We start from the raw sequence: 12,974 nt of genomic DNA on the forward strand, positions 1-12,974 counted from the left end.
AATCCTTCAGGCTGAAGAATGGCAATGGGGAATAGTGTTTTCAACCTCAAATTCCTATTCTGGAAGTTGTTAATCGGCTTGAATGGTGGATGGCTTAATTATATAAGGACCACATTAATGTCTCAGAGGAGGGAGAGTGATCTGATAGGAGGTTTTAATTTGAAACACTCTTCATAAAATTAAAAATGAATGCCAAACAGACTATAATCTGTGCCTCTGTGGAGATGTAAAAGTCCAATACAGCTGTAAGAATACTAGTGTGATCAATTGGGCTTTAAGGCCAAATTGATCCACTACTAGTCAATAATCATGAATATTACTCATTGGGCACTCAAAAGGGAGTAAGTAGTCTCCATTTCTGTTTCAGCTCGTAGGTCTTTCTATATGCTATATGTTGTTTTCAGGCAATTAGAAGAAGTGCCTACATTTGTGAAAAAAGAACACTTTTAGACTATTCATGCCTTCTGGAATTACTCTATAGGACTAAAAATCCTGGGAGCCAAGTATATCTAGGTTACAGCACTACTCTTAAATAAAAGAGTATAGTTTGGGAATATGTGGATCTATTCTGGTCTGTTCTAGAATTTTACTAGCAATTTAGCATTCAAAAAAAGGTGAAGGACCAAAGTGGCAAGTTCAAATCTATATAAAGTTAAAAGCTAACAAAGGCAATAGCTCTTCCTAAAGTATATAGAAGTACCATAACAGCAAGGTCAAAAATGAAAGTGTCCATCCTTGGGGGACAAATTCTATCTGCTAATTTTGATCCTTTCATGGCTTTCTAGGATCCAGGACCACTATTGACAAATATGTTTGCCTTAGTTGTTAGACTCTACAGCAGTGCTGTCCAGAAGAATTATAATGCAATCCATACAGGTCATTTTAAATTTCTAATAGTGAAGTTTGAAAAAGTAAAAAGAAATAGATAAAATTAATTTTAATAACATACAAATTCAACATATCCAAAATATTATCATTTCAACATGTAGTCAATATTCTAAAACTATTCATGAGATATTTTATGCTGTTTTCAGTTTTTTAAACTTGGTGTGTATTTTACAATCATAGCTCACCTCAATTCAAACAAGCCACATTTTAAGTCCTTAATCACCACAAGTGGCTAGTGGCTAAAACACGCTCACTTGAAAAGTTCTCCTCTCAATTGACAGGCATGACTTAATGTCAGTTCCCAAGTCAACTGTAGTTGTCTAATATCATACAAGAACAAGCAGGAGTCCTCTTAGTTGTGATATAAGAGGTCTTCCTATTGAAAGAACCAATTGGATTGATGAAATGAACACACTTGTTTGCCTCCACTCCTAACTGAAATCCTACCACAAGGATGATAAAAGGGGAGGGGGAGCACACAAATCTCCAAGAAGAAAGAGCATGAAAACAGACAAGAAAGAGCCCCATTTTGTTCCCAGAACATCAGGAACCGGACCTACAGACAACCCCACTTTCTTCTCTTCCTTTCTAGTAGGATATTCATACAAATCTCTCAGAGGAACTGACCAACCTAAGAGACGCAGATCTGACAGCTGGATCTACACAATGGTGTAGAACTAAACCCACCATTCTGCAACAAAAACTACCAAAACCAAGAAGCTCCACTCACACACAGTCAATTTTCAACCAGCTTTTAAGTGCGTGGAAGCTTATTCTTCCATTCTCAAGCATTTACTGAGAGCCTACTATGTGTCAGGCACTGTTGTAAGCAGTGGGATACAGTAATGAACAAAACAAAGTCCCTCTCTCAAGGAGCTTACATTCTAAAAAGAATAAAGACAATATACAAAGGCAGCATATATAACAGAAGTAGAAATAAAGCAGGGATGGAGAATAGAGTGTAATGGGGCAGGGGAAGGAGGAATGTTGTTTTAACTCAGTATGTCAGGAAGAGGGTCTCTTATGAGGATAGATTCCAGCACAGGCCAGAAGGAAGGGTGGGAACCACACAGCTATCTGAATAAAGAGTGTTCCAGGCAGAGAGCAGAGCAAGTATAAAACCCCTGAAAGAAGACTACATTTGGCCTACTGGAGAAACACGAAGAGGCCAGTGCAGCTGGAGCAAAATGAGTGGCACAGAGTGATGGGAGATAATATCAGAGAGGCTGAAGTAGGCCACAGCACACAGGCCTTGAAGACTCTAGTTACGGACTAAATTTTTATTTCAGGTAAAATGGTAAGCTGTGAGAAGAGGAGTGATATTATCTGATTTATGCTTTGAAAAAATCACTTTGCCAGTTGTGTGAAGAAATGGTAGCATGGATGGAAGCAGAGAGATCGGCAGGAAGGCCATTGGAGTGGTCAAAGCAAGACATAAAGGTTGCCTGACAAAAGGAGGAAGAAGTGAAAAAGAGTAAGATGTGGGTTATGCTTTTGTTTTTGCTTTTAATAATCTCAAACTTATAAAAAAGGTAGCAAACAAAAATAGTACAAAGAGCACTCATACATCCATTACCAGATTCAGCCATTTGCCTATTATCAACACTTTACTCCTATCAAGTACATACATGCATGCATGGACACACACACACACAAACACACACTTATATACACAAATTTTCTTTTTGAACCACTTGAGTGTAGGTTACATATATCATGGTTCTTTCCCCCTAAACATTCAATATTTCATAAAAATGCAATATTCTCTTACACAATCACAGTGATCAACTTCAGTAAACTTAACATGATACAATGCTTTTATCTAATCTACTGTTTATACTCCAATTTTGTCAGTTGACCCAATAATGTCCTAGCATTTTATACCCTCCATCTCAGGATTCAGTCTAGGATTGGATCCTACATTTAGCTCCCAAACTCTTTAGGTTCCTTTAACCTGGAACATTTTTAGAACACCTAGGACACTGACATTTTTGAAGAATAAAGTCCTCTCCCCCCATTTTAAAATTAGAATGTTTCTCATTTAGGGTTTGTCTGACATTTCCTCATGATTAGATTATGTATTCCCAGTGATGCATGGGTGATGTTGTAATCTTCTCACGGTATCACATCTGGAGGCACAGAATGTCCATCTGTCCCTTACTAATGCTGTTAATTTGATCACCTGGTCAAAGTATTGTCTAATTTCTATGCTGGACTACTAGTGTTATTTTTTCTCCTTGTCACTAAATCTCTGAGAAGACACTTTATGACCACAAATATTCTACTCCTAAACAAAATTCCCCCCTATATTAAAATTTGTTGATGATTCTTGCCTGATCCACTCTTAACTATAAACATTATGAAAAGATGATTTTCCAACTCTAGTCTTTCCACACTTACCAGTTGGTCTCTGCATTTGACTGTTAAGAGCTCTCCCTCTTCACCCATTTATTTATTTATCTATCTGTCCCTGATTAGTACTGATTCATGAATTTTTATTTTTTCCAATGGTTTATAATTCATTTCTGTATTTAACTATTTTGGAGCTCAAACCGTCCCAGATTTGGCAAGTGGAAACTCTCCAGACTGGCTCCTATGTCCTTGTGACATGTCCTAATCATCTTTTTCAGCATTTCCAAATATCCTTGCATAAAAAGATCTCCAGGATTGTCTTACACCTACCTGCCCCAGCCCTAGAATCAGCCAGTTCTCCAAGGTCCTTGGTTTTTAGTTGGGAGTGGTATTAAAGACTAAGACCTAGGTAGTAGTCGTGCACATTGCTACTGAGACGTCTTTGCTTCTTGACCTTTCAGAATCTGATTTTTAAAAAACAAGTGATCCTGCTGATGGAGTGAATACTGGCTGTAAGAGAAAAAGAAAAATCACAGGTCCCCAGGGCTTCTGGCCTGAGCTACTAGATGAGTGATGTTGGCCTTTACTAAAATGAGGAAGGGAAAGTTTACAGAGAAATTCAAGAACCCAATTTTGGATATGCTGATTTTTGATGTTTATTAGACATCCAAGTGGAGATACTGAGCAGGAAACTAGAATTCCAGGGAGAGGATCAAAGTGACAATATAATTTTGGGAAATATCAGCACACTAATATTTAAAGCCAAAGGACTAAATGAATAAGCAGATAAAAATCACCAGACATTTGAGGAAATGTCCCTAACATGAAAGCTAGTCCAAAACAAACAGAAAAATATACAGGTAAGAGGAAAAACAGACAATGCATATAACAAACAAAAAACAGGGGAAAAAAAGACTAAAATATCCGCAGTGGTACCCTTGAAGATAGGACGACCTGTGTCTATGCAACAGAAGGGAGGGAAGGAAGGGAGGAGAAGATGAAAGAAGGATTTATTTAATTCAGTACAAAGGTTTCAGGTAGGGCTAAGCAAGGCAGATGTCTGAAGGGAAGAAAAGAAGTAAACACATTCAACGAAGGGTTGGCAGTTCCCAAAGGAAGTTTTGGAGAGTATCTGTATACTTTACCAATGGCAGCCTACTATGGGCTGTGGGAAGCCTGCTCGGGGTGAAGAGAATATTCACTGGTTTCGGTGGGGTGAGAGGAATAGAAGGGGGAAAGGAGGACTGAACCATCCTATGGTACCAGAGCCTAAGAAGGGTAAGAAGATGGTGAGGACATAAGACTAGAAAGGTGAGGCAAGCAGTAACAGGAGGTTAGTTATAATCAGGGAGGACTGATCTAATAATTAAATATATTACGTTAATGGAAACCAGATTTCACACTAGCAAAAAAGGGAGATACAGACATGAAACAGGAGAAAATTGGAATGAACTTTGTAGTGTTGAAATAGATTCATGGTTTTCTAGATAAACAGATATGATATTGATTAAAATTTGTTCTGATTGTGTGTGTATGTATGTGTTGTGTGTGTTGGAGGGGGTATTCCCTACATTTTTTTCATTGAGGAGACCCAGAAGCAGCAACACCCAATAGCAATGAATGAACCTTATACATAAATCTTAGTTTCTTTTTCTTTTTTTTAAAGATTTTACTTACTTATTTGACAGACAAGAGACACAGTGAGAGAGGGAACACAAGCAGGCAGAGTGGGAGAGGGAGAAGTGGCTTCCCACCAAGCAGGGAGCCCGATGCGGGACTCGATCCCAGGACCCTGGGATCATGACCTGAGCCAAAGGCAGACACTAAACGACTAAAACAGCCAAGCGCCCCTAAATCTTGGTTTCTAAATGTCATTCTCCACCAAAAGAAACAAGGGATACTTAGAGAATATGGCTGATTCCAAGGCTGGGGCAAGGAAAATATAAGATGGTTTGGAACCTCTTGATGGACCCGAATGTAAGGAATGGCTCAAGGAATAATGAAGATGTGTCAAAATGACACAGAAGACAGCCTATTAAGGGCTTTCACTGGCCATGAAAATTGCAGAGAAAATGGCCCCAACATTAATGAGTTGCTGACTAAATTATATTAGTCTGAGTCTCCTGTTATATAAAAAAAAGAAATCCTGATTTGCTTAAATGACAGTACTTGGGGTTTTCATTACTTGCAACCTATACCTATGTGTAAGATGGACAGGAGCGAAGACTGAAAGCCTTCGAGTCCTTGTATTGATCAGAAAGGTAAGAGACTGCCCTTTTCCATCTGGGCTGCCGACATGCCTTCCAGACTGAGGAAGACCCGGAAACTTCAGGGCCATGTGAGCCACAGCCACGGCCGCATCGGCAAGCACCGGAAGCACCCAGGAGGCCGGGGTAATGCTGGTGGCATGCATCACCACAGGATCAACTTCGACAAATATCACCCAGGTTACTTTGGAAAAGTTGGTATGAGACATTACCACTTAAAGAGGAACCAGAGCTTCTGCCCAACTGTCAACCTTGATAAACTGTGGACCTTAGTCAGTGAGCAGACACGAGTACATGCCGCCAAAAACAAGACTGGAGCTGCTCCTATCATTGATGTGGTACGATCGGGCTACTACAAAGTTTTGGGAAAGGGGAAACTCCCAAAACAGCCTGTCATCGTGAAGGCCAAATTCTCCAGTAGAAGAGCAGAGGAGAAGATCAAGGGTGTCGGGGCGCCTGTGTTCTAGTAGCTTGAAGCCCTGTGGGGAGAGGCTCATTAAATGCTAACAAGTGCTTTTTTTAAAAAAAAAAAAAAAAAAAAAAAAAAAAAGGTAAGAGACTAAAAACTTTGAAGGCTCTTAAATAATCATTGGGGTAAGGCACCATGTTGATACCCACTAAAATAATAGAAAGTGAATGTGAAACTCAAGTGTGTAGATGGAAAACAACAAAGCAAACCTAGTCAATGAAAAGAGTCAAGTATGGGCACCTGGGTGGCTCAGTGGGTTAAGCCGCTGCCTTCCGCTCAGGTCATGATCTCAGGGTCCTGGGATCGAGTCCCGCATCGGGCTCCCTACTCAGCAGGGAGCCTGCTTCCCTCTCTCTCTCTCTGCCTGCCTCTCTGTCTACTGTGATCTCTGTCAAATAAATAAATAAATCTTTAAAAAAAAAAAAAAAGGAAAGAAAGAGAAAAGAGTCAAGTAATAGACTATATCTGTAATGTTTTACTTCCTTAAAAGACCTGAAGCAAATATAGCTAAATGGATATTTTTGATAGAGCTGGAGGTTGTTTACTAGTCACTTTCTGTATGCTTTCAATAGTTCATAAAACATATTTTCTTTTCTTTTTTTTTTTTAGATTTTATTTATTTATTAGACAGAGATCACAAGTAGGCAAAGAGGCAGGCAGAGATAGAGAGGAGGAAGCAGGCTCCCTGCTGAGCAGAGAGCCCAATGAGGGGCTTGATCCCAGGACCCTGAGATTTTGACCTGAGCTGAAGGCAGAGGCTTTAACCCACTGAACCACCCAGGTGCCCCCTTTTCTTTTTTTTTTTTTAAAGATTTTATTTATTTATTTGATGGAGAGAAAGATCACAAGTAGGCAGGGAGTCAGGCAGAGGGCGGTGGGGGGGGTGGGGGGGAGAAGCAGGCTCCCCACTGAGCAGAGAGCCCGATGTAGGGCTCAACCCCAGGACCCTGAGGCCACGACCTGAACCGAAGGCAGAGGCTTAACCCACTGAGCCACCCAGGCACCCCAAACATAGATATTTTCTTAAAGGCCAATTAAGAAGCCACTAGGCAAACATTCTATCTCCAGCCAAGGAAGATCTGGACCTCATGTTTATCATCCAAATAAGGATTTAACCATCAGTTAAGAAAGAGTTTAAGGAATCAAGAAAGATAGAGACAATTCTAGTTAGTTTAATTAGAAGAGATATTTCTGAAAGATATTACAGAGCTTTTAGAATTTTCCAGAGGGCCTATTCCTATGTAACTTGCAACACCCAAATCCTCACGCACGACTGCCACTAGGCACAGAGACCACACCTCACATCTTTTTTCTTTTTTAAACATTTCTATTTCTTTTTTAAAATTTTATTTTATTTATCTATTTGACAGACAGAGATCACAAGTAGGCAGAGACAGAGGAAGGGAAGCAGGTTCCCTGCTGAGCAGAGAGCCCGATGCGGGGCTCCATCTCAGGACCCTGGGATCATGACCTGAGCTGAAGGCAGAGGCTTAACCCACTGAGCTACCCAGGTGCCCCCACACCTCACATCTTGAGACGTAAAGGTGCGTGACTACGAGCCCCACCATTTGCCACCCACAAAAGCTAATATCTATGCCAGCTTTGACACTTTTGTTAGGAACAGATTCCATACTGTGCCATCTTCTTCACACTTTTCTCTCCTGAATTCAAATGACTACATCTAGTTGGCTGGGTCTGGATCAGATGCCTGACCCCTGGCTTCAAAAAAGATGAGGGCACTTGGGTGGCTCAGTCATTACGTGTCTGCCTTCAGCTCAGGTCATGATCCCAGGTCCTGGGATCAGGTCTCCCTGCACAGTGGGGAGTCTGCTTCTCCCTCTGACCCTCTCCCTCTTATGTTCTCCCTCTCAAATAAATAAATAAAATATTTAAAAAAAAAAGGTGAGGAAATGGTTTTCTGGCTTGGAGACACAGAACTAAAAGTAGCATTTTCCCTAATAGAGGACAGATGTTTAAAAGATGCTGAGTAACTACATATATAAAAATATCCAAAAGTCCACTACAGTCTGAGATCATTGAAAACTGGCCAAAGAGGCCTACTTAACACAAGTAGAAGTAGGGTCAGGCATAGTCAGAATGAAGTGTGAAGAGACCTCATCAGGAACAGAGAATTACATGCATGGCTTACTGGGTACTGTAAAGAGCTATTTATTTCCACACACATACGAACGAACACACACAGAACACATGCACCGACTCACTCCTGCCCTGAAAGCTTAACATTATATCATAAAGTTTATTCTTTTTTTTTTTTAAAGATTTTATTTATTTATTTAACAGACAGAGATCACAAGTAGACAGAGAGGCAGGCAAAGAGAGAAGAGGAAGTAGGCTCCCTGCCAAGCAGAGAGTCCGATTCGGGGCTCGATCCCAGGACCCTGAGACCATGACCTGAGCTGAAGGCAGAAGCTTAACCCACGGAGCCACCTAGGCACCCAAGTATATTCTTTTGAACAAAATGATCTTTTAAATTGGAAATCCTCTGAAAATTCTAAAACACTAACCTAACATCAGTCAATAGTAAGTTAGTATAGGGACGCCTAGATGGCTCAGTCGGTTAAGTTTCTGCATTTGGCTCAGGTCATGATCCCAGGGTCCTGGGATCAAGCCCTGAATTGGGCTCCCTGATTGGCGGGAAGCCTGCTTCTCTCTCTGCCTGCTGCTTCCCCTGCTTGTGCTCTCTCTCCTTCTCTCTGACGAATAAATAGAGTCTTGAAAAAATAGTAAGTTAGGGCACCTGGGTGGCTCAGTGGGTTAAAGCCTCTGCCTTCAGCTCAGGTCATGATCCTGGGATCCTGGGACTGAGGCCTGCATCGGGCTCTCCGCTCAGCTGGGAGTCTGCTTCCCTTCCTCTCTCTCTGCCTGCTTCTCTGCCTACTTGTGATCTCTGTCAAATAAATAAAATCTTTAAAAAAAAGAGTAAGTCAGTATAGAATACTTGCCTCTAAGAGACAAACACTAAGAAAATGAAAAGTTTTACAAAAGCAAAGAGAAGGGAGGCGTCACTTGGGAATCTATAAAACTAGGCCTCCAGAGGGATGGTACAAAAATCAGGAAGCACCTAGAACGAAAAGAGAGTAAGTGAGGAGAGGTTTAGAAGAAATTATGGGAATTTTGTTGAAGATAAAGTTTCCTTCCTCCACAAATCAACCCAGCGTTCTAGAGATATCCAGTGATCCAGAGCTCCAAATGTTAAAGTAAACTTCATCATCTGATAGAATCCTTAGCTTTGGAGATTTTCTCATTCCATTATCTTTTTCTGTACTTAAAGACAAAAAGACAGCTAGTCACTTCAAATGTCCCTACTGTCTTGTTTTGAAAAGTATTAAAGTGTATTGAGTAGATATTTTAAACACACACACACACACACACACACACACACACACACATAAAAAGTATACATATGGTATACTGCTAGTAGGAATGTAGAATGGTGCAGTCCTCAAAAGGTTAAACATAGTTAGGTATCAATTCCACTCACAGGTATATACTCAAGAGAAATAAAAACATTATGTCCATATGAAATCTTACATACAAATATTCATAGCAGCAATATTATAAGAGCCAAAAAGAGGAAACAACCTAACTGTCCATCAGCTGATGAGTAGGTATGTAAAATACGCTCTATCCATACACTGGAATATTTTTCGCCCATAGAAAGAAAGAAAGCGCTGATACAAGTGACAACAAGAATGAATCTTCAAAACATTCTGCTAAATGAAAGAAGCTAGTTACAGAAGACGGCATATTATATGATTCCATTTATGTGTAATATGCAGAATAAGCAAATTCAAAGAAATAGAAAGGATATTAGTGGCTGCCTGGGGCTGAGGTTGTGGGGGAAAATGAAAAGTTACTGCTAGGGGCGCTTGGGTGGCTCAGTGGGTTAAGGCCTCTGCCTTCGGCTTGGGTGGTGGTCTCGGGGTCCTGGGATCGAGCCCCGTGTTGGGCTCTCTGCTCAGCGGGGGCCTGCTTCCTCCTCTCTCCTCCTGCCTCCCCGCCTATTTGTGATCTTTGTCTGTCAAATAAAAAATAAAGTCTTAAAAAAAAAAAGTAACTGCTAACAAGTAGGATTGTTTTTGGGGTGATAAAGGTGTTCTAAAATTGTGGTGATGGTTGCACAACTCTGAGGATATAATGGAAACCAGTGAGTTACATACTTTAAATGTGTGAATTGCATGGTATGTGAATTATATTTCAATGAAGTATATGAATGGCATAAAAATAATAAGCAACCACCAGCCATTGTACCTACTATCCAGTTGAAGAAACAATCTAACAATCTTTTTTTAAAAGATTTTATTTATTTATGTGAAAGAGAGAGAGCGAGCACAAGCAGAGTGAGGGGCAGAGGGAGAAGGAGAAGCAGACTCTCTGCTGAGCAGGGAGCCTAATGCAGGGTCTCGATCCCAGGACTCCAGGATCATGACCTAAGCCGAAGGCAGACATTTAACTGACTAAGCCACCCACGCACCCCTAACACAATCTTTGAAAGAACACTGTGCACCACTCCCCAATCCCATCCCTAGACCCCTTCCTGCATCTCCTTTAGAGTTTCATCACATTCATATACAAGTTCAGTTTTACATGTCTTTGAACATAAAAGGAATCACACCAGATGTGCCATCAGTTCTGCTATAGTGCAACATACGCACCCCTAAAATCACGGAGCTATAAAAAAATGGTGCCATAAACACCACAGAACTTATGGGGAGGAAAGGGGTCAGTGATATACATTAATAAAATAGTAGGAGTCTAATAAAGATAACCCAGTCTTATGCATGTTAAATGATTAAGAAATACATATGTAATACAATAAACAGAGCATATAACTTTGAAACAAAACTGAAGTTTGCTTAAACAAGTAGATGTTGCAAAGGTTACAACTTGTGAGCTACTAATGTGGTGGAAGAAGGGTATCTGAAATCAGAAAATTCTAATACTAGATGTGGATGGGTTGGGGGTGGCTCACACCAGACTCATTGAATTGAGGTAAGCTAAAGATGTCTGAGGTGTGTGTATTTTGCATATTCCTATGCAGCTCGTCTCAGATGGGTGTAGTTTTTTGCATTCACTCAGTGTTTCTCAAGGACAAAATCACACATAAGCAAATGTAAAATCTGCATTATGCCCAAATTATCCCCTAATACATCAATCACACTGGAATACTTCCACACTTTCCAAAACAAGCATTATAGCAGAACTGGTCATACTCTCTATGGTTCTTTCATAAAGCAACCCAGTTTGTTGTCCATTTGTCTATCACACTGTCTTTTTCTTTTTTTATTTTATTTTATTTATTTGTCAGAGAGAGAGAGAGAAAGAGAGGACAAGGAGGGGATCGGCAGGCAGAGGGAGAAGCAGGCTCCCCACAGAGCAAGGAACCCAATGCCGGACTAAATCCCAGGACCCTGGGATCATGACCCGAGCCAAAGACAGATGCTTAACCAACTGAGCCACCCAGGCAACCCATATTACACTGTCTTTTTCTTAATAACATACAGCAATTCTTTATATATCCTAATAATAATAACTTATCAGTGATTTACATTGCAGTATCTTCTCCCACTCTGTGGTTTACACTTTCATTTTCTTCATGTTTATGTTGAGGACCAAAATTCATTTTAATGTAACTGAACGTAACTTGATAACATAACTTATCAATTATTTCACTTATGATTTGTAATTGTTATGTTCTAAGCAATCTCTCCTTTCTCTGAAGTCACAGATACTCTATTCTCTCCTATAAGTTCTAAAGTTTACTTGTCCTTGTTCGGTTGGGTTTTTTTATACTGAGATAGAATTGTCTTCAGGAATATGAAGAACCTACGCTATACTCAGAAGTATAGTTACAACAGAGTCACAAAGAGAACCAAATGACTACAATGAAAATGGCTATAACCAGAATTATTTGCTCCCCCAAAATCAGTACCAAGATAGAAAGTAGTTTAAGAATAACTAATCAAAGACTGATCTATTTTATATCTCCCCTGTAAAAATAAATTTTTAGAAAATTGTTTCCCAAAATTAAACAATTACAGTGTATCTGCATTTGTGAATTCACCTTGTCACTAAAACTTATTTGTAATCCCCAAATCAATACGCAGGTACTTTAGTGGTCATGAAGATATGTACTTGCGTAGAGTAGAGAAAATTTTGAGTTACCAGACGTGCATGCTCCCAGCTAAGGTTGAGCAGGGCAAGGCTGTTCTTCCTTGTTCGTTTTCACACTGTAAACAAGTATCCTTTCTGCAGTATATTTAGTATCATGTTTTTCACACTTTTATGTTCTTTGTTGGGGATTTTGCTATATAAAATGGCCTTCCAAGCATAGCGTTGAAGTGCTGTCTAGTATTCTTAAATGCAAGAAGAATGGGATGTGCCTCACAGAGAAAATAAGTATTAGAAAAGTTTCATTCAGATATGATCTATAGTGCTCTTGGCCATGAGTCCAGTGTTAATGAATCAACAATATATATTTAATAAGGGTCTTTTTAAACAGAAATACATTTTATACAAGGTAATGCACTGATCGATTCAAAACTGTTAACATCAGAGTCTTACAAGAACCTAGTCCTTTATTTCCCTTAGGACTAATGGTTTAGGATTGGCTAAGTCAGCATTTGAGGTGATTTTACCTAGTGTAATTAACAAAATTCGACTCTAAAGTTGTAGAAAAGAAAATTAAGGGTACTACTTAGGATTCTGTTAAGCAACAATGTTTTAGATACTGTCAGTTCTACATTACTCATACTACATATCTTATGTCTGCAAAATACATATTTTTCCACTACAGAAATGTTAAAATTTTAGACTAACAACAAAGTGTTTGAAAGTAAATACCATAGTTACTTAGTAATTTACCAACATCCAGAATCACTTACTTTGTCTTCAAGGTTCAAAAAATAGATTTTCTATCTAAATTCTATCTACATTTTATCTATAAGTAGACTTTATTCCATATACCCAGAGATGAG

The 12,974-nt window shown here is 39.6% G+C and overlaps 2 protein-coding genes across 3 annotated transcripts in view; one reads left to right on the forward strand and one right to left on the reverse strand.

Annotated features, from left to right (window-relative positions):
• PBX3 (PBX homeobox 3) overlaps nucleotides 1–12,974 on the reverse strand; it is a 214,428-nt gene that overhangs the window by 150,330 nt on the left and 51,124 nt on the right. The gene's annotated exons all lie outside the window — the stretch shown is intronic.
• LOC116569852 (60S ribosomal protein L27a-like) lies at nucleotides 5,513–5,989 on the forward strand. Its single transcript, XM_032306236.1, has one exon. The coding sequence runs from the start codon at nucleotides 5,537–5,539 to the stop codon at nucleotides 5,972–5,974; it is 438 nt and encodes a 145-aa protein (XP_032162127.1). The 5' UTR covers nucleotides 5,513–5,536; the 3' UTR covers nucleotides 5,975–5,989.

The sequence above is a fragment of the Mustela erminea genome, chromosome 12, assembly GCF_009829155.1.
Source record: "Mustela erminea isolate mMusErm1 chromosome 12, mMusErm1.Pri, whole genome shotgun sequence".
Classification (NCBI taxonomy): Eukaryota; Metazoa; Chordata; class Mammalia; order Carnivora; family Mustelidae; genus Mustela; species Mustela erminea.